The 24,330-nt window shown below is 41.5% G+C and overlaps 2 protein-coding genes across 3 annotated transcripts; both read left to right on the top strand.

Annotated features, from left to right (window-relative positions):
• The first annotated feature begins 6,343 nt into the window (after nt 1-6,343).
• On the top strand, nt 6,344-12,741 carry LOC133924628 (ferredoxin-thioredoxin reductase, variable chain-like). Of its 2 annotated transcripts, XM_062370253.1 has the most exons (3): nt 6,344-7,081; nt 8,672-8,720; nt 12,467-12,741. In XM_062370253.1, the coding sequence occupies exon 1, from the start codon at nt 6,472-6,474 to the stop codon at nt 6,973-6,975; it is 504 nt and encodes a 167-aa protein (XP_062226237.1). In that variant the 5' UTR covers nt 6,344-6,471; the 3' UTR covers nt 6,976-7,081; nt 8,672-8,720; nt 12,467-12,741. The 2 variants fall into 2 exon arrangements, with proteins under 2 accessions (XP_062226237.1, XP_062226236.1); XM_062370252.1 differs by lacking the exon at nt 12,467-12,741 and having other exon boundaries at nt 8,672-8,892.
• Nucleotides 12,742-20,987: 8,246 nt separating this feature from the next.
• LOC133924627 (uncharacterized) lies at nt 20,988-23,627 on the top strand. Its single transcript, XM_062370251.1, has 2 exons — nt 20,988-22,437; nt 22,527-23,627. The coding sequence occupies exons 1-2, from the start codon at nt 21,100-21,102 to the stop codon at nt 23,436-23,438; spliced, it is 2,250 nt and encodes a 749-aa protein (XP_062226235.1). The 5' UTR covers nt 20,988-21,099; the 3' UTR covers nt 23,439-23,627.
• The last annotated feature ends 703 nt before the right edge of the window (nt 23,628-24,330 follow it).

Genomic DNA, 24,330 nt, shown 5'->3' with positions numbered 1-24,330 from the left:
TTGGTTTTTATAATACATTTTGGCATACTTTGGAAATACATGCGATCGAATAAAAGTGATATTTTCTGTTTAGAAATGTGGGCTTTTCATATTTGAATACACAAACCAAATTGTGCAACATGTGACAGACTATTTGGTTAGGTGTTTATTTTATAGTTTAGAGATATATTTGGAAACACACGTGATTGAATAGGAGAAAATCTTCTTAGCTAGGGAAAGATACAAATAGAATTAAGATATTCTATAGTTATGTGACCAAATTTAAAAAGGAGATGTATTCGGTTTGCATGAGGGAGAGTACTCCTTGGTGATTATTAGCAAAGACATGCGTCCTATAAAAAGGGGGATGGCTAATTCGGAGAAAGACAATCAACTTCATTCTACCAGAATCTTCCTTTTCTATTCTTTACTTTTCGCATTCTAGGAGTAGGGTGTAGAATAAATCTATGCTTTACTAATTTGCCTGTAAATTAGCCGGCACCCTCACCGAAATTGAGGCTTGTCATCTTTGCTGTTTTGCTTGTAAATCAGTTGAGTGCTCCTGTGAAATTGGAGTAGTTATCCCCTTTGCTATTCTTGCTTATAAAGGAGCTAGTCACCTCGCCATAATGGAGGCTTGTACCCTTTGTTGGTTTGCTTGAAAACCATTCGTGTGCTTCCACATAGATGGAGTAATCTACTTGCGACCATTATTTGTTGGAGGTCCGTGTGTTGGTGTGAGGATAAATTTTTTATGCCAACATAATTTGGCGACTCCGCTGGGGACATATCCAATTTCGGCCATAGAAGGGGCTGAAATTAATCCTAGCAACATCGTCGTGCCTACACTTGAGGAGTTGCCTGAGGAACATCATCAAGAGATCGAGAAACACAAACTTGAAGTCGAGAAGATGATGTTATCATGTTTTCATAAGACAAAGGCAGGGTGTCATCATGAAGGAATCTCCATTACCATCCATCTACATCAAGCCCGAGGTAAAACCATCTGTAAGTAGCACGCATGTTTCTCCTAAAGAAATTGCTCATATGGTTGATCAATCTGTGGTGCTGCTATATTTAATAATTTTGAAGCATTGGTTAAAAACTTATATCACGTACTAACTAACCGTGTTCGGGCTTTGGTTCTTGAATTGCAAGATGAAAAAGGTAATAAAAAAAAACAGCTGTTACATGATGCTAGTGCTTCAACTTCTAATAAGGATGGTAATATACAGCAAAAACATATACCTTTCAATACATCGGCAATGATTATACCATCTGGGGTTATACAACAAGGCATGTCGATGCACAACATATATAGCCAAACTAATGTATTGGGTTCGGCCAATAATGGTGTACCACCATTTGTTGCACCAAATGTCATTAATTCGGAGGTCACACTGTTCACTTTTCTGCTACCAAATACATTACCTAGTGCATCTAACTCAGCTCCACATGCAACTGATAATCATGGTTTAGTAAATAAAAATTCAGCAAGCATGAATATTGTGCCTCCATACAATACTATAGCATATAATGTGCCTTCTATACCACCTCAGGGCTCAGGAACTTTTATAGTCCATTGCCAGAAAAATAACTGTAATATTTATCAACAACATACATCATACATGCAGCCACCTATAGGTTCATATCCTTATGATTCATCATGACCCTATGTTGTTAGGTCACAACAACCGATTAATGTGACACCTAATCGGTCTATGACCAAGCCATATACATGGCATGAATATTTTAGAAAATATCTGGCTAATATTTTCATAAAAGCATTTGAGTTAGAGCCTACAAGATCATCTTCTTATGATGCATCGCAACCACATGCTTTTAGGCCACAACAGGTTAGTGTTATACGAACTTGGCCTACGGCATAGCAACATACAAGTCCTGGAAGTAGTAGGGAGTATTCTAATTTCCATAGTTCAAATAAAAATTCAGATTTGGGTTCAAAGGAACAAAGGCTAGCCACTATTGAAAAGATGTCGGCTAACACTAGTTATGTATATAATAGAGCTAGAGGTGGTTTCAGTTGAAAAGCAAACTGATGTTGATATGGGTAATATTGTTTCTAACACTAGTTTGTCCAAACACTTACATGTTTTGGGTGTAGGCACTAGTACATCCATAGATGGCCGAATTGATGACAAGAAAAGAGATGACATGACTACAACAACTATAGCCGAACAACACATATGCAGTTCGGACAAGGCAAAAACAACATAAATAGCCGTACCAAAAGATAGTTCAGATGATGCTAGAAATAAAGAAAAAATTTCATCGAATGGGCTTGAAATTATCGAGGAACAAATTGATAGTGCGTTGCAGAACAGTTTTGACACACGCACATGAAAGGCTGTACTCGGATCATTTGATACGGTCTCGTACTTTCAAGGCTTTAAAGTGCCAGAATTCACAAAATTCACGGGTGAGAATAATAGAACCACCATAGAGAACGTTGACCAATTTATTGCACAATGTGGAGAGGCCGGCAATAGTGATACATTAAAATTGAGATTATTCCCATTGTCTTTGTTGGGTATTGCATTATTACGTGGTTTACTTTACTTGCCCCAAATTCAATTCATACTTGATCATAAATGGAGCATAAGTTTCATGATTAATTTTGTGTTAGAGATACAAAGATAAAGCTTGACGAAGCTGAAAAGACCGATATTAATGTGATAGAATGCAATTCTAAGATATTGGACAAGGCAAATACAAATAAATATGTAGCCAAATGAGTAAATGTAAAATCTGAACCGTTCATTTGCTTAGCTTTAAAGCCGATTCCAAATGAGAGTCGGCAAAGAGGAGAAACATATACATTTGATCTTACAAAATGCGATAGTATATTTGATCTTTTATTGCAAGGAGAGTGAATAGGATTATTAGACCATCACGTTATACCATAGCATGAGGAATTGAAAGGATGTCCATATTGCAGATGACATAATTTGTTTACTCACAATACTAATGATTGCAATGTGTTTCGTCAACAGTTACAATCGGCTATTATTAAAGGTCGATTGAGGTTTGCAGATTATCAGAAGGTAGGGGGCAAGAATTAGATGAACAACCTTTCGTGTAAATGTGGCTAATTTAGAAGACAAGAAAGTGTTGATTCAGCCGGAACAGGTTGATACAACAAAAGACAAGAAAGAGGTAATAGCCAGTAAGTTCATCGATGATAAAACTAGAAATGCTAGCAAAGTTATAGGTAGAAAGAAGAATATGATTTGGGTCCCTAAAAATAGTGAACCCAGTGATGATATAACCAAAAGGACAAGTAAAGTCTTAGGCAAAAAGAAAAATATGGATTGAGTTTCTGAAAATAGTGAACAAATTAGAATTACTATTCATATATCAGCTACTAGAACTACACAAGAAGCAAAGCCACAAACAACTTTTGGCTAAATATGTGCATAAAAATGCTGACTGATAGAGTTTTGGTCGAACATGAGGATCCTAGAAAAAATCACAATATCACCAGTACGCATCTGATCATCAAAACCATTGGCGATCATATCATCGATTCCCATCATCTATCCTGCCAATGCATGTGACATGGGCTTCGCCTACAGGTATGTTTGATTATCCTCTATGGTTTAGTATGTTCCTTGGATGTCATCTTGTGAGTCTTTACATGCTAACTGGATGTTGCCAAAACAACATATATGTGATCGTTTGTCAGAGCCGTATCGCATATATCATTATTAGTTATAACAATGAATTTAATAGGTCAAAATTGATAGGGGGCAGAACAACAGCAAGTGTTTGAAAAGTTAAACCTATATAAACATACACATGATGTATGCTAGAGATTGTATTTCGACTATATATAGATGCTTGAAAGGGATATGTGAACATATGTTTTATTTACCATCATCCTAAAGAATTTATATGGCCGATGTGGTTTGTCATCGTCCGAAGAGACATGCATGGCTGGTGTTTTATTTATCATCATCCTGAGAAAAGTAAATATGATCAATATTTTGTTTATCATTGTCCTAAGCAGAAGTTGAAAATAGTTAATAGATTGCTCATTTATGTTAAGAAGCAAGTATTTTGGCAAATAATTTTAAAAAAACAGGGGGCATGTGTTGATAACAAGAATTGTCATCTATGATGATTGGGAGATGAGTATGTGCTTGAATGTTTAGTTTTATGGTTCATTATGCAATATTTTCTGGTTTCATGGCTATTTCAACGTTCTCTGGTTAATTATGCAATATTTTTCAGTTTTATAACTAGTTCATTGTTTTCCGGTTAGTTATTCGACATTTTCTAGTTTTTATAACACGTTTTGGCATATTTTGGAAATACATACGACCGAAGAAAAGTGATATTTGTTTTTTAGAAATATGGGCTTTTCATATTTGAATACACAAACGAAATTGTGCAACATGTGAGAGACTATTCGGTTAGGTGTTCATTTTATAGTTTAGAGATATATTTGGGAACATATGTGATCAAATAGGAGAAAATCTTCTCTACTGGGGAAAGATACAAACAAAATTAAAATATTCTATAGTTATGTGGCCGAATTTAAAAAGGAGATGTATTCGGTTTGCATGAGGAGGAGTCCTTGGTGATTACTAGCAAAGACCCGCGTCCTATAAAAAGGAGATGGCTGATTCGGAGAAAGACAATCAACTTCAATCTACCAGAATAATTCTTTTTCTATTCTTTACCTTTTTCATTCTAGGGGTAGAGTGTAGAATAGATCTATGCTTTACTAATTTGCCTATAAATTAGCCGATGCCCTCACTAAAATTGAGGCATATCCTCTTTGTTGTTTTGCTTGTGAATCAATCAAGCGCTACTGCCAAATTAGAGTTGTTATCCTCTTTATTGTTCTTGCTTATAAAGCAGCCGATCACCTCGTCGTAATCGAGGCTTGTACTCTTTATTGGTTTGTTTGAAACCATCCATGTGCTTTCACGTAAACAGAGTAATCTACTGCTTGCGACCTTCATCCGTTGGAGCTCTGTGTGTTGACATGAGGATCAATTTTTTGTGCCAACGCCAACATTTAGGTATGTTTTCTTTGCCCACCCTTCCCACTAGCTTGCTTGACAAGGTTAATCAAGGCAAACTTCGTTAGGGTAGGAGAGCCAATTTAGTTCTCTCTCAAAAAAAAAAAAAATCACTGTCCATCTTATCTAAATTCAAATCAGACAAAGAAACCAAATATACTTACTGGTCCTTTACCCTTGCTAGGCAAGCCTAAGTAAGGGTGCGTAAAAGAATAAATAAAAACCAACATACCCTTACTCTTTCATACATCGACTCGGCCAAACCGGCAGACTCGTTGAAAGGTCTATGATGTATGGTTGGGCCAAGCAATAGGCTACCATAGCTAGATGAAAATTATTCAGGCCCATCCAAGCCTTGGGCTCCGTGGACCTATTAGTAATTTTTTGTCTCTCTAGAACCAGCCCAATTACATTCATCCTCCTCTCTTTCTTTTTCTTTTTTAAAAATCATCTATTCACACCACATTTGCCTAAAACAAATTCATCAAAAACACCCTAAACGTTGCAATTTATGAAAAATCATAAAAAAAAACCCACCTAGAATATTTAAAAATTGTAAGTAAATTCCACAGCTATAGCTGAGGCCATATCATGCATGCATGCAAAATAATTTCAGGTCCAAACTGGATGCCGTTTAGGAGATAAAAATAACATTTTTTGGCTGTAATAGGTGCGAACACTAATTTTTGTCTTTTGGTGTTATTGTATCTGAAACCTGTTTTTTTTATCTCCTAAACCGGAGTAAATTTTACAAAGCTACAACTATTTGTACATTTATAATAGATAACTATAAATTCTAATACCTATTTTGCAAAACTATAACTATTTATATCATTGATAATAATAAATTATATTTTTTTGTCTGATCTCACCCGTTAGTCATAGATTTCACTGAAAGTTGTAGGTTTGTGAAATTATGCTGAAAATGTACGGTTGACGGGTGGTACCTAGCCAAAAAAATATAGTTTATGTTATTATGGGCACATATAGTTATAATTTTGTGAAATAAGTCTAATAAGTCGTAATTCTCTGTTATAAAGTACAAATAGTTATAGATTTTTAAAATTTACACCCCAAACAACAGCGAGTTTGCCTTGAAATTTTGCATGTATGTGCAACATGACCTCACATATTGATGTGGACTTTTGTACAATTTTTTTAAAACTTCTAGGCAAGATTTCTAGTGAATTTGCAAAATTTACAATATTTAAAGTGTTTTCACCTTATATGCACCGTACAAAATCCTATTTTAAAGTGCTTCAAACCGGACCCTGAGCCGCTGAGCGACCATCGTAAAGTCGGTTGATCTGGACGGCCCTTGGGATGTCTGCGGGCCAGGCCAGTCGCGCTCTTTCTGGGAGGAAACAGCCACTCGCTATCCACCTCCACCTACAACACTTGCCGCGTAGCATCTTATCCCCACGTGCCTACCACCTGCTCGATGCAATTCGCCACACGCCCACCAACCTCCCCGATGGCAACCACGGCGGCCACCGCTACCTTCGTGGCGTCCCCCTCCACCTCCTCGTTCTCCCTCCTCCCTCGCCGTCGCTTCCTCCCTCCCTCTTCCCCGGCCGCCCGCCGCTGCGCGCCGCCGCGGTGCCGCGCGCGCCTCCGCATCGCACGCCAGGTGGCCGTCGGCAGCGGCGTGTCCGCGTCCCCGGACGTGGCCGCCGAGGAGGCCGCGGCCGCGCCCAAGGTCGGGAAGCGCGTGCGCGTCACGGCGCCCGTCTGCGTCCACCACGTCTCCAAGGCGCCGGGCCTGGAGCTGCGCGGCATGGAGGGCGTCGTCAAACAGTACGTCGGCGTGTGGAAGGGCAAGCGCATCACGGCCAATCTCCCCTTCAAGGTGGAGTTCGAGCTCAAGCTGGATGGCCAGGACAAGCCGGTCCGGTTCTTCGCCCACCTCCGCGAGGAAGAGTTCGAGATCATCGGAGACAAATAGAGATCTCAGTTACAGAATAATTCGCTCTTGGCGTCCTCTGTAGCATCTGTATATTATCTTGTCAGTGTTAATGGAGGAGGTTGAAGAGGTTGCGAGGAGATGGCAAGTAAGTTGCTCTTTGTTTACTTGCTTGCGTTGCGCTTCACCCCTCTCTTCGCTTCATCATAAAAATTTTCAGCTGTGAGAAACTGTTCGAATGTTAGTGATTATGATCCAAAGTAATTAAACTGACGATTCTGTTGCCGTCTGTGTTCGGTAATTTATCCTATTGATTGTAAGACAAAATATTACTTCTAGGAGCATATGTTACAGCGATAGTGATGATGATGGAAAGTAGTGATGGAATTAGCCTGATCTTGGCCAAATGGGGCCTACAGTTTGCAAATAAAAAAGAAGAGACAAACATTTGCTGATAACTGTGAAAATTGTATAACGATGATTGAAAAATTACATATGTATTCGTTTGGGAAAATGAAAAAAAAAATAGTGTAACAATTCCATTCTGAAACTTTGTTGCATCAACATCTAAGCCTACTCTTCAGGCGTTTCCTGCTTCATTCACTAAATAGTACGCAAAACACATTGCTACTGATTACTGAAATGCTGGTGGTGATTCTTTCAAGATATGCAAGAGCAGAAAGCAAGTCAACAAGCTCTGAATATATTGGATACAGTTGATATTGGCACGGTGGTTTCTGTACTGGATACGATTAATGTATATAATGTCTCCTTACTCTCTCGCTCAAGATTCAGCAAACTCGACATATAATGTCTTGATTTTATCTTTGTGTTTCCGATACGTCAAACTGATTTTAGTACAGTGGAATGGAATTTTTAATGGACTGACCTTCTTATAGATCTTGGTAGTTCAGCTTGGGCTTTGCTTGTGCTTCTTCATCCTTGCTCATGGTATACTGAGCAATAGTGTGCTAGGCATATTAGCTTGATGAAGTAGTTCACATGGTTGCTATATTCAGTATGAAAGATTTAGGAGCTATTACAATATTCTGTTATAGACTGTAGCTTTGGTAATGGGAAAACAACGATTTTACCAGATTTCTGATCCAGGCCAAACGAAATTATGTTGCAATGTTTTGGTAATGGAAACTGCATTCTCAAAAAAAAAAAAAAAAAGAAAGAAAGAAAGAAGAGGAAATGAAAACTGAAATCTGATCCTGTAAGTTTCTATGTACTTGATTATCATTCACCTTTTTTTGTAGATATTTGCGGGCTATTAGATATAATTCTGGTCTCTTCCATGATGTGATGTTTTATTGGTCAGAGAATCAACATATTCCAATAAGCAATTCTATGATGTATGGTACTTGTCTATATATGCTTTAGCTGGTGATATATCAAGGAAATAAGTTCATTTCGGATCCCTTCAGTTTTGATAAACTGGGGCATTTCCATTTATATAACATAATGTCAAAATCCTTTCGTTTCAATCATTTTCAAACATTCAGGAACTTTGTTTTACTTCGTGGTTGTGATTTGTGAATCTTAGGAGCATGATAGTCAGATTCATCCCGTATTGAATGTGGGATTCCCATAGGAATTCCGTAGGTATGTACCATACCATTGAGAGTGGATTGGTGACACCATATTTCTTTAGCTGCTACTGTACTCTAGTTGTAATGTTGCCTTGGTGCCATATGTATTTTAATTTCGGTGCCTTTTCTGTTGTTCTGTTTAGGTAACTTAGTATGGATGATAACGAGTGTGACAGACATGATAGAACCAAGGTATGATGTCCTTTCTAAAAACATTATTTGGTTGGTGTGTGAATTGAAATAAATGTGTAATCATTTTCAGCCCTGTGTAAATCTGTCAGCCTGTTATACCTGTTCATGAATATGCGTACTGAAAGAATCTGCACTTGAGCCCAACGTGATGTTTCACATATCACTCGATCCATTTGACCTTGGCATGTGTCCTTTATTTCTACCCTGGAAGAACTTGAAAATTTGATCATTATTTCTTCATGATGTGTTTTGCTTTTGGTGAGTCAATTCAAGGTGCACACTGACATGTGTTGGAGTTTGGGAGAAATAAGCGACATGCTTCTAATATATTTTATTCCGAATAAAACTAGCATTCGCATTAAATAATTGCCATAAATAAATAAAGCATAAATGAACATGAGCATTTCTAACATCATGTGTTTTGCTTTTGGTGAGTTGATTCAAGGTGCACACTGACATGTGTTGGAGTTTGGGAGAAATAAGCGACATGCTTCTAATATATTTTATTCCGAATAAAACTAGCTTTCGCATTAAATAATTGCCATAAATAAATAAAGCATAAATAAACATGAGCATTTCTAAAGCTTTAAGTAAATAAATTAGGCTACCCAAATTCATCTCAACATTAATCATGGCAGTTAAATAACATAGGTAGAAAAAATTATTGACATGTTTGGTTATTTCATATTTTACTCTCAGAAAAGCGGGTTACTGCATAAGTGGCCCAGTTCGGCCTGGCTCCCCTTCGTCCCCCTTTTTTCATCACTTTTTTATTTCTGATTTTCCTTTCGTTTTCTCAAAATAAAAAAGAAAACGAAAAATCTCCTAAATTGGACAACATGGAGTACCATGTTTCATGAATCAGTGAACCAGTCCAATTTACGGTAATGAATTAACGCTCATTAAGAGTCTGTTTGGCAGACCTCCTGCTTTAAGAATTCTTAAGCTGATTATTCCTAGCTCTAGGAATCTGTGAGCTAGAGCTGTTAGTCTACTAAGGGTATTTAGATGTGCCATCCTGTTTCTATTTTAGATTAAAAATAGTGATTTAAACTATATTATTATAGCTTACAACCTCAAAATCTAATGTGGAGTTGAAAGCTGAGTTATGTGAAATGGGGTCTAACTTGCTTGTTGACATTGACATGGAGCCTGGTCATTTGTTGAATTTATGGACTTGTGTCGAGAATTTTCGGAGTATCTGATCCGAACATATGTTTTTATTCCTTAATTTTTACAGCGTACCGCACGCCCATTTCCGTTTTCCACAAAATCCGCCATATAATATGTTGTGCTTTTGGTTTATTTTTGACACGGTTTCAGTCATTTGCTATTGATGTCTTATGGGATTAAATTCTTAATCTTTATGACTTAGTTTGTGGTGAAAGAAACCATTCAATGTTGGAAGTCAGAGAACATAATCATGAGGCATGAGTCATGCAGCCAGCTTTGCTTTGTTCTTTGACGAGAAAAGCTCTCGTTTTCGTTTACCACAGCTTTACACCGCGGAATTCAGTAGGTTGATGGTACTGAGAACCTGGGATTCTATTTTTTTAGGGGAAGAAGGTAAAGACAATTACGATTCCTTTCTCAGCCTTTTCAATCACCTTGAAATACTAGAAGACGAGTACTATTTTGCATCTCAAGCAGGTTCTAAAAAAAAAAAGAGAGAAAAAAAGTCTTGCGAAGTTACCAAATAGGACGGGCCAACATATATGTCGGGATCATCCCTTACATTGAATCCATGGTGTATCAGATGATGATTGTCTGTGTTGATCGATGCTTTTTTAGTGGGATCTGATGGACATAAGAACACAGTAATTTATTTAGGTTCAGCTCTTCTATAAAATAATATCTTTATGTTTTGTATATTATCTTATAGGTTGGATGAACTTATTACGTAATATATTATCTATTTAAAGTTGGGTTTTCTGCTATTTATATAACAGGAGAAAAGAAGTAATATAAATAGATCATGTCAAACCATACAACATACATACTCTTGACGAAGTTAACTACTCCTAAATCATTATTATAGAGGGTATGCATACTCATCCTACTTTGGTCACCCATACATGCCCTGTCATGTTCAATGAGTACTATCACGTTCGCCTGCGAGGCTGTTTCATAGCAATAAATGCTATGGGATAGGTCACTTCAACTTTATATGTACTCATGATCATGCTTGTCGAAATGAGGTGCATGTGAAAGAAAAAAAACTTGAGTGTGATATTTAATACGATTTGACTGGTTAGGTGAGTATCTACCCTGCGATCAGCATAGACTGGTTGCAGAGTCTTGTCCTTCGATAAGGGGGCTGGTCGACTAAGTTCTGCCCTGATCACAAGGTGAGATCATGGTCTTGAAAAAGTCTACCATCGGCTGACGTTTGGCAGCGGGGCGCCACCTGGTGGGGCACTCCTTATCTATTACACCGACAATAGCCTCTAAACTCTATCATGGATGTAGTGGATTGAGTGGTTTGCTACAGTGATCCGTGGTCGCTATGAGTCTGGTGGTTGTGGTCGGGTTCAGTCGCGCCACTTGGGCCCCAGGTGAGCGCATGTTCGCTTTGAGAGTGGTCGTCAACGCAACCCTCTTTTGTGGTCGACTTAGGAAACCGTATCCTGAGGGAAGGTTAAATGTCTGGAGAGAGAGAGAGAGTGTGTGTGGGAGGGAGAAACAAAACGACATTAGACATGAGGGAATTTCAATTGCCCAGGCGCGGCCTCTCAAAATTCGAAACTACTGGACCCCGTCGCGGTTAAGTTACCGCGGTGGCCCTTTAAATTGGAGCACCGAGGTTCCTCGTGAATCTTTTTGTCATCTCCTTTAACCTCCAAGCTTCCGCGCTCAGAGCCATTCATCTCGACCTCCATTCTTTCCACTGAAACATCTTCCTCCATAGTCCGATGGCGCGCATCGGCAGTGAACCCACCTTCCCCATATCCATGCGTGATGCGGTGAGGTTGAAGCAAAGGCACGATGCTAGTCGGCTCACTCACCTCCTGTTCTTTGGGTACCGCTCTGGGGAAAGCGCGCTTACTCCCCACCAAAGGGGAGATTGTGATGTTTGTCTCTTTCTTCTTGGTCGGCCTCGTGCCACCCTTCTCCGATTTCTTCACCACCATCATCTCCTTCTTCAACATCTACAACCTCCATCAAAACCCCAATTCTATTATCATGCTGAGTATATTTGCTCATATGTCTGAGAACTTCATTAGGGTCATACCGTGCCTAGACCTCTTTCGATTCTTCTACACATGTCGGTTTCGAGTGGTTTTCATTTGATCTCTAGTAGCTTTTTGGTCAACTCGACTATGTTTTGATCTATTCTATTATGGTTGATATAATCTTCTTCGACTAGTCATAATTCTTGATCCACATATCCGATTAACTTGATTCTTATTGGAATAGTTTTGTATTTGAACCTAGTTTTTTTTTAATCCAAATTTGAGGGCAATCGGAGTAATGAATCTTACTCTACATCGTTTTTACTAGAGTGTGTATAATCTATTTCGAGTGGAATACTAAGTTTAAGTCTATTTTTGATTTGGTTGAATTTATCTTTAAATTTAGTTTCTGCAATCATTCACTCTCCTCTATTGTCATATTAGAGTGTAATCGATCCTACAATTAGGATCAGGGCCTTAATCCTTTCTAATTGATCTTAATCTGTAATTAGAAATATGGCTTTAAATAGGTATTCTATATAATCTTGTGTTTTCAATGGAGTTGATTTTCAGTTTATTGAAGGCGAAGATGGAGGCCTACATCCATGCACAGGGCTTTGCAATTTGGAAAAATGTCTACAAGCCATATGTGGTTCTGGAGAATAATGAAGTGACGATATAGAACATGCCAGCTGTCGAGGCAAATAGAAAGGCAAGTAACTTGATCATCCAAGACTTGGGAAGGAGCAACTTCGATTAAGTGATATATCTCAAATTAGCATATGATGTATGAAAAGCACTATATGATTACCATGAAGGTTCATCCACCATTAAATAGGTGCGTCAAGATTTATATAAGAAAAGAATACATTAAATTTGAGATGAAACCTAATAAGTCTCTCGATGATTTGTTTGCTCGCTTTTAATAAGATTCTTAGCAATCTGCGTGTTGTTAATGTTGCATGTATTGATGCTAAAATGCACGACAGCTGCTAGGAGCTTTAGACATGTTGCTATGGGAGATGAATGTGACATCTATTAGAGAATCAACTATCATGAGTGCACTTACATTAGATGTTCTTTATTCTCCTCGTGCTTTTTCTACGCGTCATAGGGATTCAAGGAAAGTGTTAGCACGGTGTACGATAATCGGCTTATCTTACCATTAGATCGACATGTGAAAGTATGAAAAGTGCTTACGTCAAATGACACCATGGACGATGCTTAAACGATACAAGCGGTCTCTGACACCCGGGTCTCCTCTCCTGAACTACCCCTAGCACCCGCTCACATCTCGTCTCAATTTTTTCAACTCATCATCCCAACTTATCATTTCTTTGTAACTGTAGTTAAAATTCTTGTAACTCGCGAACGACGGTGACATCCATCAATCAACTTCTACCGAGGACCTATGCAAAGGCTAAGCAATTCTCGTATCACTTTTAAGTTGGACCATGATACGTTATACCCAGGCTTCAAGGATCAGGAGTAACAACTTTATCAAGGCATGTACGATGTAACAAATAGGTTCTATCCGATTCCCGACATCGACTCGCAAAAACATGGATATAGGACTCATAGCAATATCTAGCAAATTGACCAACGATTCACTAAAATATAGGAGAGATATGATGGCTGCTTGCATGGTGCTTCCCTGATGCTTTCTGTGCAACACTCACATAACTTCGCTTGTTCGTTTATGGTTTGAACCATGCGACACTCCGAAGTGTCGATTTCTAAATAAAGATGACAGTGCATCGTAATAAGTATGATAACATACAATGAAACAGGCTCCACAGTTTATGACAACAGTGGAGATGTAATGCTCCATGGCGCGAGTTTAAATTATTAAGGATTTTCCTTAATTTAAATTACCGTTAAACATTTAATAATTTCTGGATTAATTAAGCTTTAAACTAAGCTTAACCGTAAATCAATAATTAATTACACATAACATGAGAGTGAGTATTTTTAATGCATAGGGCATAATAGAATAAGATTAACAAAATTGATCTCCCCAATTTTGGAGTTACTAACAATTAATTATGAATTAATAAAGCGTAAACTTATTTTATTAACCCATGAAATGTAAATACCCATTTCATGGCTCTTAATATTTTTAATGTGTAGAGTATGATCATACGAAGCTAACAAAATTGGATTCACAATTTTTGGAGCCATATTCGATTTTCTATGGATTTTAGAGTGTTTTAGCCGATTTATCAAGTGAATAATAAATCTATTTAGCATTTCCGAATTTACCAAATATTTAAATGGTTGAAATCCTTTTTTTACACCCACTGCCATCTATCCACTGAGATGTACACGGGCCCGAGCACTTGACTTTGGTCAAAATCGGCCTGAGGCTTGGCTACACAGTGCCCCCGTGGCGAATGGTGTGACAGCGCGAACTGGGTAAAGCAGCCAAAGCATCAGCGTGGCATGGCAGACCCAACTGAGACACATGTGGTCAATGATGAGGTCTAGGAAGCGGCCAGCGATGGCAGACGGCTGCAACTGCATGGCGGTGGCTTGGTCCAACACACCAGTGGCTAAACGGCGACACAATTGATGAGTACCGGTGGCTAAACATATACGCAGACATGTGGATGCAACAGTGCCGCTAGTTGCTAATGGGCCTAACTGCAGCTCAGCTAGCGGTGAGTGCACACGGGCGGCAGCAAAACTCAGCCACCGTGGACTACCGAGCCGGCATTAGGCTGAAGAGAAAAGGACGCATGCGTAAGGAAGAGGTGAACGAGATGAAACTCACCATGCAGTTGGCTGGGCCAGAAAGATGGCTTGGTGGTGACTCAACGGCGGAGGGGAAAAGGAAGGCGCCAACAACGAAGAAGACACTAGCGCGAGCTTCAATTCGGCGGGGAAATGCAACAATACGATCGGGGAGGGTTCCAACGACCTTCCTCCTTGCCTCAAGGAGCTCGGGTCCGATTGAATCGAGCTCGAGCTCGACGGATGGCGGGCTATCCTTTGCTTAGTGCTGCTCGACCGGGTAAGAGAGCAGAGGGAGAGCAAGTGAGGGAGGGGGAGAGATAGAGATGTCGAGGAAGGGATAAGGCGCGCGACCAAACTCGCAGGAAGTGCCTTGGTGGTTGGCAATGTGGTGTGGCCGGCCTTGGTCAATGAAAGTGTTGCCCTCCCTCTCGAAGCTGTCAGTTAAGATAGAGGAGGGAGGGGATGATGAGTGAGCTCAAGTGCACAGTAACCAGTCTAAAGAAAATTATCCTCTCCCATTCTCTAATTCAAAAACATGTCTTCCCATGCTCCAAAAATTGAGAGACAATTTTTGTGTGAAACCATAATTCATGTGCAACCTATTTTAACTTGCTTGACCTAAAAAGTGTGATCCAATTTCAAATTAAAAATCATCAAAGTTGCAACATTTTTGAACTTGCTGTAATTTTAGGCCTTTAAAATAATTCCCAAAAAAATGTGAAATATCATTAATATTCTTCTTTTGCCATGGAACAATTTCTAAAATTGTTGCAAACCCTATGTTTCATAGCAATTTTGTGAGTTGTCTCACAAGGCATCAATTATTTTTAAACTTAACAATTTTTAATCTTTAATTGCATTAATTACTTGCTCAAAACTTCAATTATAGTGCTTATGATGCTTATGAATGCTTAATGACATGTTTAATGACTTTGGGCTATCACAAGTACAGTGTACAACCTCTGCAAAGTGTAAATCTATTCAAACAGTCGTGTCCACGATCATAGACATGCGAAAAGAGTCACCACATTGATTACACTTGGGATGTGTGTATCTTTGATGAGTGAGTGTGTGGATTAGATATCTGTATGATGAGATTGCCGGCTCAATTCGTCATGAGCTGTGTGGTACTAGAGGTACATAAGATATAATGATAGAGACTGTGTAGCGAGGTATAGCCCCTCCCAGGACCTAAACCCCCCAAATATAACTTGTTACCTTATTCTCTGGTTCAAATTATTTTCAATGTTAATAGTAGAGAATATATATTGGATAACTGCATAAACTATTTTATGCTCAAAACTAAAACAGTAAAGTCTTACCCTTGGTTTACCTATTATGCATCTATCAAACCCGTGAAGTAGTATATGACTTATTGATTACTTTCCGTACTCATTCTTACTGCTTTCAGATTGTTGAGATAGAGATCAACTTCAACTCAGATGAAATTAAAGAGAACTCTAAGGTCGCACCCGCACCTGAGTTGCCTGTGTCATTAGGTTGTTTCATTTGGTGTCGCTTCGTTCCGCTGCAGGCTCTTCTGCCTAGTTGGTATGTCGTGAATCCTAGTTCACGAGACCCTCATTATTCTTTTCAGGTAATCATTTTACTCGAAGTATTTAATTGATATCATACTATTGAATTCTATGCATATCAGCTACTTGATCCAAGTGCTGATACAGGAGGCACATGGGAACCCAAGGTCAGGGTCCTGACACCTCTGGTTCTCAAGACACGAGCATCTCTACTGCCCCCCGTTGCATGGTTCGTCATGCAAACTTCACGTTTGGTCTCTGAATTTCCAGACTTTGTCACAGTGTCCCATGCTTGGAGCACACCAAGCTCGTCTTAGTCGTACCCTATAACGAAAACCTCACGAAGGTCAGGGTTCTCTAAATGGGACTTAGCAACCGTCATAGATCCGAACATGGGTAGCCCAACCATAGCCTCAACACCTAAAGAAACGCGAAAAACACATCCCTACCCGGCGCACCAACTATCGAGGGATGATCCCTGATAATAAATCTGAGGTGTATTGGATGACAGGCACGTTGATCGATGCTTCTTTGTGATGGGATCAAATGGACACAAGAACGCGAGGATTTATCCAGGTCTAGGCCTCCCGTAGAATAATAGCTATACGTCTTGTGTATTTTCTTATGGATTAGATGAACATGTTAGAGAATGTACCCTCTATTTCAAGCTTGGTCCTCCCCTTTATATAACAGGAAAAAATAGTACATACAAACAGACCATACCAAGTCATGCATCAGATCTACTCCTACGAAGCCAACTACTCCTAAGTCATCATTACGGGGGTATACGCGCCCATTCTGCTCTGGTTGCCCTGTAGACCCTGTCACATGCGCCGAGCGCTATCACGTTCGCCTGTGAGACCGTCCTGTAGCAATAAATTCTATAAAACGGATCACTCCAACTTACATGTGCAATTATGCTTGCTGAAAGGAGAAATATGAAAAGAAAAAAAATCAAATAAATAATATTTAATACGATTTAATTGGTTAGACGAATACCTAGCTGATTGTAGGTTCCGTCCTTCGACAAGGGGCTGATAGACTGAGTCACGATCTAGTCGCGATGTGAGGATATAGTCTTGAAAACATCTACCAGTGACTGACGTGTGGCAGCAAGATGCCCGCCAGGTGGGGGCACCCTTTACATGTTACCCTGACAGTACATTTAACTTACACTGGTCCTGATTGCACCAACCGATGGCAACTCCAATGTGTGATACTGTGCCTCATGGTTAACGGTGAAAGTTCTAGGCTCACAAACCACATGATACTAGTCTGGGTTGTTACTTTTTTTTAATGGATTTTCGTTTGTCTTCGTTTAGTCTCTGAACTACACGCTTCAGAAAGAAACTAAGAGGCTGTTTGGTAGTGTTTTGGAAGTAGATTTTGTGTCATAATCTACGGGAGCGTTACCAAACGGTTATTTTCTGATCAGCTCGTACCTGGGAAGCAACAAATCGATTCCCGTTATTTGCACTGGGTGTGGGGAGCGGAAAAAACTTGCTCCCCACCCAATTCCCCTCTCTGCGTTATAGAGCAGTCCATCAACTTCGGTAGAATTACCCATCATTGTCATTGGGTAAAATCTCTACCTACACGTAGGATCGCACACCCCTGCTCCCATTCACCTCCCCAGATCACTCTCGCCTCCACACGTGGTGATTAGAGGCATATCCACCTCCTCCGCTGGCCCCTCTCCGCCGCCACTCCTCCGTTTCCCCTATGCATAAGCCGAACTACTCGAGTTGCTGGAGGTCAGAGCACCTCCGTTTCCCCACTACATCAGGCCAGCAACAGACTCCTTCAGCTGGTCACCCCTGCTCCTCTCCCTGTCGGTGGAAGGTGAGCTATCTACATGCTTGCTTGCTTGATCTGCTGCTTCCCTCTCATGTGGTGAGCTCGATCTGCCGCAGTCAATCTTTGCTTGCTTCCTTGCCGCAATCAGAACGCAAAAGTTTGGTCTGCTTGCTTGCTTGATCTGCTACTTCCCTCTCATATGGTGCCACAATCTCAGTTATATATTCCTTGGTTATTAGTGCTATATATTGCATACAAACATAAAGAAATGAGTAGAAGACAACAAATATGCATAGTGCGAATCAATACAGACAGCCAAAGGTATAAAGGACAATTCCAGGACAATCCTCTCTCTTAGGTATCAGGAATCAACCAGCTTGCCAAACGTTTTTACAGACAGAATCAATTCTACCAGAAAATCACTTCCACAACAGAATCACTCCTATCAAAGAATCAGAAGCCTGGAGAGCTCTACCAAACAGACCCTAAGGTCACCTGCAGTGACATTGGTTTTAGTGACTCTGATTATCTAAGGGTGCATATGATTATGGGCAATGATAGATGTGTTATAGCCATTTATGTTTTTAAATATATGTCCATTCAAATTGTCTATTTAGTTAAATAAATAGAATGATCCAATTTTATATTTAATTAGAAGGATGAGGACAGATGACATAAGAATAATTAATTAAATTATATATCTTATTAAATAATAATAGTTAACTATACACTAATCAATACACTAACAGTTATCAATGTTAATCTTATCATAAATGACTAATTAACAACAAACATGCTAATTATCACTCGTTATACTCTAATCAACACACTAATAATATACTAATAAATACACTAACACTTACCAACCATAATATCATAATAATAAATATTAATTAGCAATATAATATGCTAATGATCACTAATCATTTTATTAATAATTATGGCTCCTCAAAATAATGGCTCAATCTATCCAACATTTTTAAAAAATATTTCTCAAAATTAGATGACACTATCCATCCGTTCTTAAAACACTTAAAAATATAGATAACCCAATCCTATCTAACCTTAGGCTAACTTCAGCAGTTGTTTTATCCTGACGTTATCTAGTGCTACAGGAGTTTTGCCGACTGCCTCAGGCCGCAACGCAGCTCCAGCAGCTACCGCATTTTGGCTTTTTCACTGTTACAGTGTTGCCGATTGGATATAGGAGGAAGCAAATTTTCGGATGGATAGGGTGTCCGTATTACTGTTGACTGCGTATGCACGTGGATCTAAGGGGATGAGGAGAGTAATGTAAGATAGGAAATAGGGTAACTGTTGGAGATAAAAAAATAAAAAATATTATAATAGTATTAGAGGATACTGTAATAATATTATAGAGAACGAAATTTTAAAATATCTACTAGAGATGATCTTATCACACCAAACAAACACAAGCGCGTGTTGTGTACTCCAAACACCCAGCAAATGACGTGACACTACTGATCAACTAGGATTATACGGAATTATGTGGTGTTGTCCATTGGACCGACGACATGCCCCGTCATGTCGAAAGGAAAAGAATAACATCCTCCGCAGTACGAACTACGAAGCTAGCTTGTCGACCCTCCGTTGACTAAGGGAAAGATGCGTCAACGAATCAAGGGTGACGGATTGATCTTTACCCAGACCCGAGCAATCTTATCCGCTGTCACGTGAAGCAGGGATGCTCTTCAGAAAAGAAGCTCCCGTGCATGCTGCCAATACAATGCATCCAATCCAACCGGATGCTGCGAGCAAGACTGCGAGGGTGCTCCACGCCTCCACGCGCGGTGCTACCGCCGCAACGGTCGATTCTTTCGAGTTCAAAAAAATATAAAGAACGCCAAATGGTCCATCAGCCATCCACCCTTCTCATGTAACCGATAACCGTATCTCATGGCAACTGGTTAGAGCATCTTTAAGGACTCCCCTTCTCACTGGCTGTAGCTACGTATAGCTTTCATCGAATCAATGAGCAGAATCTACGCAGGTGAACAGTGATCGACAGCTCCATTATGTATCGGTTCTGTTCAAAATAGTGACATTTTTTCTCCAAAAATTATAGAATTTTTTGTAAGTGTTCCATAGTCTATTTATAACCTATTTTATTTGGATTCACCAAAATAACTATATAGAATTAAAACTAAAATTCTCTAAAAAGACTACTTTATAACTGTTAGGGCATAAAAAAATTCCCAAAATTCTAGGAAAACTCAATAATATTTTTATTATGTGATGGACTAGTTTCTAAAATTATTTCTAGTATTAGTTTATATGGTGAAAAAATAAGTTCTTTTGTAATATGTATTTTTATTATTTTATGTGATATTCTTTTTTAATTTAATTTGAATTCAAACAAAATTTAAACATATACAAAATATAACCATTGAAAATATAGCTATTGCAAATATTTATTATTTATAGGATACTAATAAAATATATATGAGTTTAATTTAGAAAGTGAGATTTACAGAGTCAACTAGAACATATAGAGAAATAGAGAAGAATCTTTTGAAAAGACTCTCCATATAAAGATATATAGAGCAAGATTTGAAGAGTCAGTTGAAAAAGCTGTTAAAGATATGAGCTAGTAGCGTTGCATGATAGTACATGAACACGTGCCTGCAACCAGGGCCCAAATTTGAATCTGGCTAGTAGCGTTGCATGATAGTACATGAACACGTGCCTGCAACCAGGGCCCGGCATACGGGTCAGCGATTAGAGATATGAGCTAGATTTACCTGGGGCAGTAGTGACTGGTGACCGAGTAAAACCAAGAAAGGAATTTGGCGATGTAAATTTCTGACGCACAACACAACAGCAAGATTTTACATTTTTACCCAAAAACTAGTTGAGTACACGTCTTCACTCCTCCCCTTCACTCGCTGTGCGCCTGTGCCCACTCTCTCGTCCGTGCAGGGCTCAGCTCAACGGCTTTCTTCTGTGTTGAGCTGTTGCACATGGTGCGGCCGCTGTGGGCGCACACCCCGATGAAACAACGTAAAGTGTCTGTTTGGTGTGCGTTTAAATTTGTCAGATTTAAACTTAGCTAAATGTGATTTGCTACTAATATAATAAAGTTAGTCAAAAAAAATCTATGGTACGACGTTGAGTCAAATGGTTAGTAAAATATGGTTTTTCATAGTTATGATAATTAATCAAATAACAATTTCAAATTTTATGATAAAACTAATTTTAAACGTGATAAATTTAGATGTGAACCAAACCACCCAAATTTTGAAATTCCTCTCGTACCGCGCCTCCCTTCGTCTGGTCTGCCTCTGTTGGGCCTATTCTCTGCACACACCCAGCACATACACAAAACTCCAATCCACGCCTCCCAAAGCCCTGCTCGTGTCTGCCCCTCTACCTCACCGGCTCACAGCCAAGCCAGCCACCTCCCAACCCCACCCCAATCCAAGCTCCCAAGTCCGTCGTCTGAACCCCATGGGTCTCTGTTTCAGCAAGAAGCAGCAAGCGGAGCGGCGAGAGGAGCAGCCCTCCAATGACGCCAAGAAGAGCGGCGGCAAGAAAGCCGCCCAGGACACCGCGCTGGTCGCCGATGCCAAGAAGACGCATCAGGCAAAGGCGCCCGCCAAGAAGGCTCTAGCCAAGCTGGAGGAACCGGCGGCCGACAAGAGGACGGTATTCGTCGTCAAGGCCGCGGCGGCGGCGGCGGCCGCCGAGGTCGCTGCCGCGGCCAAAGGCGAGGCGGAGGAGGAGGAGGTGGAGAGGGCGGCGCCGGAAGAGGAGGAGAAGCACGTTGCGGTGGGCAGGGTGCCGGTGCGGACGTCGAGCTGCACCAAGGAGGAGGTGGACGCGATACTGATCCAGTGCGGCCGCCTCAGTCGCAGCTCGTCGGCGTCTGGGAAGGCTCCGTCGGGCGAGCATGGCGGCGGGCACCGGAGGTGCGCCGGATCCAAGCGGAGCTACGACTTCGACCTCGAGAGGAGGGGCGGGGGCGCGGAGGACGAGTGCGATTGGGGGAGGGAGGGGGCTGCGGTGTCGAGGCCGTCCCCGCGCCGGAGGACGCCGGAACGGAAGCGGTCGGCGAGCCATGAGGGCCGCAGTGGCGGCGGGAGCGGGAGCCGGAGTCGGAGGGTGAGCCGGTCGCCGGGGCGGCGGGCGGACGGCGCCCCCGCGGCGGCTAGCTCGGGGACCGGCGAGCGGGCCGCACGGCAGCAGCCGGGGAAGATGGTGTCGGTCCCGGCTAGGGAGAAGGGGCGCGCGCCGTCGCCAGTGAAGGCTGCTTCTGGGAAGAGGTATCCATCGCCAAGGTCGAACTCGCCTGCGAGGGCGGCTGCCACAGGGAATGAGAATGCCGGGGTGCAGCCGGCGCACGGGCCGTCGCTGAGCCGGAGCTCGTCGAGGAAGGCCGAGCAGTCGCCCTGCCGGCGCAACCCTATGGCGGAGCTCGACGAGAACACTCTCGGCAACAATGGCAAGCCCCAAAAGGTACAGATCGATGAAAGCTTCAAACCTTCCTCGGTTTTAGCTATCATATTCCCTGCCAAATTGGTTAAAATCCTCGAAATGTAATGCAGAAATCCACCGAGACTACCGTCGCAGTGCCGCAGAAGGCGGCGGAGCGGCCAAAAGATCTGATCCCCAGCTGCCGGGCTTCGAAGGAGAAGACGGTAATTTTGGAGGAGGCCGTGGCGTCGGACACCAAAGCATCGTCCGCAAGGATGAACGCGACCCACTCGCTGGGCATTGTGGCCGAGAGCTCCTCCAACCCGAGGGCCGGGCCGGGGACCCGGTCGTCGAGGCGGTCCTCGCGCGATTTCGACCACAAAGACAACTCGTACGCATCCCTGCTCCTCGAGGATATCCAGAACTACCACCAGCAGAACACCAGCGCCGCCGCCACCGTCGGTGCAGCGCCGGCCTTCACGCTCCCGGCGTGCGTGTCCAAGGCCTGCTCGATTCTTGAAGCGGTCGCTGACCTCAACTCCTCGTCGTCGGAGAATAAGAGCTTCCAGCTGGACAGGTCGGTCAACGACAAGGAGTCCGTGAACGGGAGGTACGGCGGCATGGCGGCGGTCACCCTCGTGGTCGAGTCGGAGGTTGTCGTGAAGGACGATCTCATGGAGCCGAGCATGCACAAGTACGTCTCGGTGCGGGACATCCCCGGGGAGACCGAGCCGCAGGAGTCCGCTGGGAGCAACAGCTTCGCTGGCAACGCCTGGACGTGCTCGTGGGAGCCCAATTCCGTCGACTCCACTGATCGGACGAGGACGGCCTCGCAGTCGAACAATGGCGACGAGGTCGAGCAGCGCACCGACGACACGGTCACGGAGCAGTCTTGGCAGAGCAAGCAGAAGCCGTCGTCGCAGGAGCCCAGCCGCCGTGGGTCTACTAGCAATGTTCAGGTCCAGCACGGGCGCGGTGCTCACCGCGCCGTCGGTGGACTGTCCGATATTCGCGCTGGCTCGGCGAGCTCTTCGATTGTTTAACGATTCTACTGGCAGTTTAGGCATTACCTTCTAGGTGGTGATAGTAGTTTGTAGTCCTGAAGTTCTAATGGCAAGATAGGTTGCTGTTTTCAGATGTGTTTTAGCGTTTGTATTGTTTGCTTAGCTTGATGATACATTGTTCAGATGTAATCACCGTGGTGACATTGGCAATGTACACTATTTCATTCACTGGTCCGTGCTTAGTATGGGACTATGGATTCGAAGCAAAGCTTCAATATTTGATGCATTTTTCTACAGGACAACAACGTCGAATACTTCTGGTGTTGTAACCTAACTATAATCTATTTTAGATAAAGGACTAGTTCAAATTTTAACCAATAGTGCTTTCGTAGCTCAGTTGACTAGAGGACCCGTTTAGTGAGCGGGAGGTCTTGAGTTCGACTTTCAACGAAAGCATGGATAATTTATCCTTTTTTTCTATTGCTATGTAAATGTGCTAGAATTTTTTATCTCTATTATCTTACTCGTATCAAGCTGTAGATCTTTGCTGTCAATCAGGACAGAGTAGAGTAGATTGTCGATCATCTCCATAGATGTACAGTATTTTTGCTTGGCAGCGATGTTGCTTCGTTGTTTGCAGTTCACCGAAAAGAAACCAAAAGATTTTTCTTGACTAGCCTTTCCAAGAAGTCGCCGATTTCTATCTTTTTATTTTTGTTAGAGGATTTATATCTTTCTATGGGAACGCTGATTTTTCTAGCTTTTTTTCTTTTGAGGTTTGATTTTTCTAGCTTGGAATTGGACACCTTCGGGCTTCACTTAAATGGACACAAAGCCCAGCCCAAAATATAAAAAGCCCTTCTTAAAAAGGCAGTAAGCTCACGGCCTCTGAAAGAACACAGCCGAAAAGGCCCGCGCGAAACGTTTGCAA

Source organism: Phragmites australis, chromosome 7 (assembly GCF_958298935.1).
Source record: "Phragmites australis chromosome 7, lpPhrAust1.1, whole genome shotgun sequence".
NCBI lineage: Eukaryota > Viridiplantae > Streptophyta > Magnoliopsida > Poales > Poaceae > Phragmites > Phragmites australis.
The sequence above is the reverse complement of the archived record's forward strand: the minus strand, read 5'-3'. Positions and strand labels throughout refer to the sequence as shown.

What these genes read in the sequence shown, in the direction of transcription:
- LOC133924628 (XM_062370253.1), top strand. Translation starts at nt 6,472, where the DNA reads ATGCAATTCGCCACACGCCCACCAACCTCCCCGATGGCAACCACGGCG.
- LOC133924627 (XM_062370251.1), top strand. Translation starts at nt 21,100, where the DNA reads ATGGTTAGTAAAATATGGTTTTTCATAGTTATGATAATTAATCAAATA. An exon ending in ACAATGGCAAGCCCCAAAAG is followed by an intron (nt 22,438 to 22,526) that starts GTACAGATCGAT and finishes AATGTAATGCAG; the next exon opens with AAATCCACCGAGACTACCGT.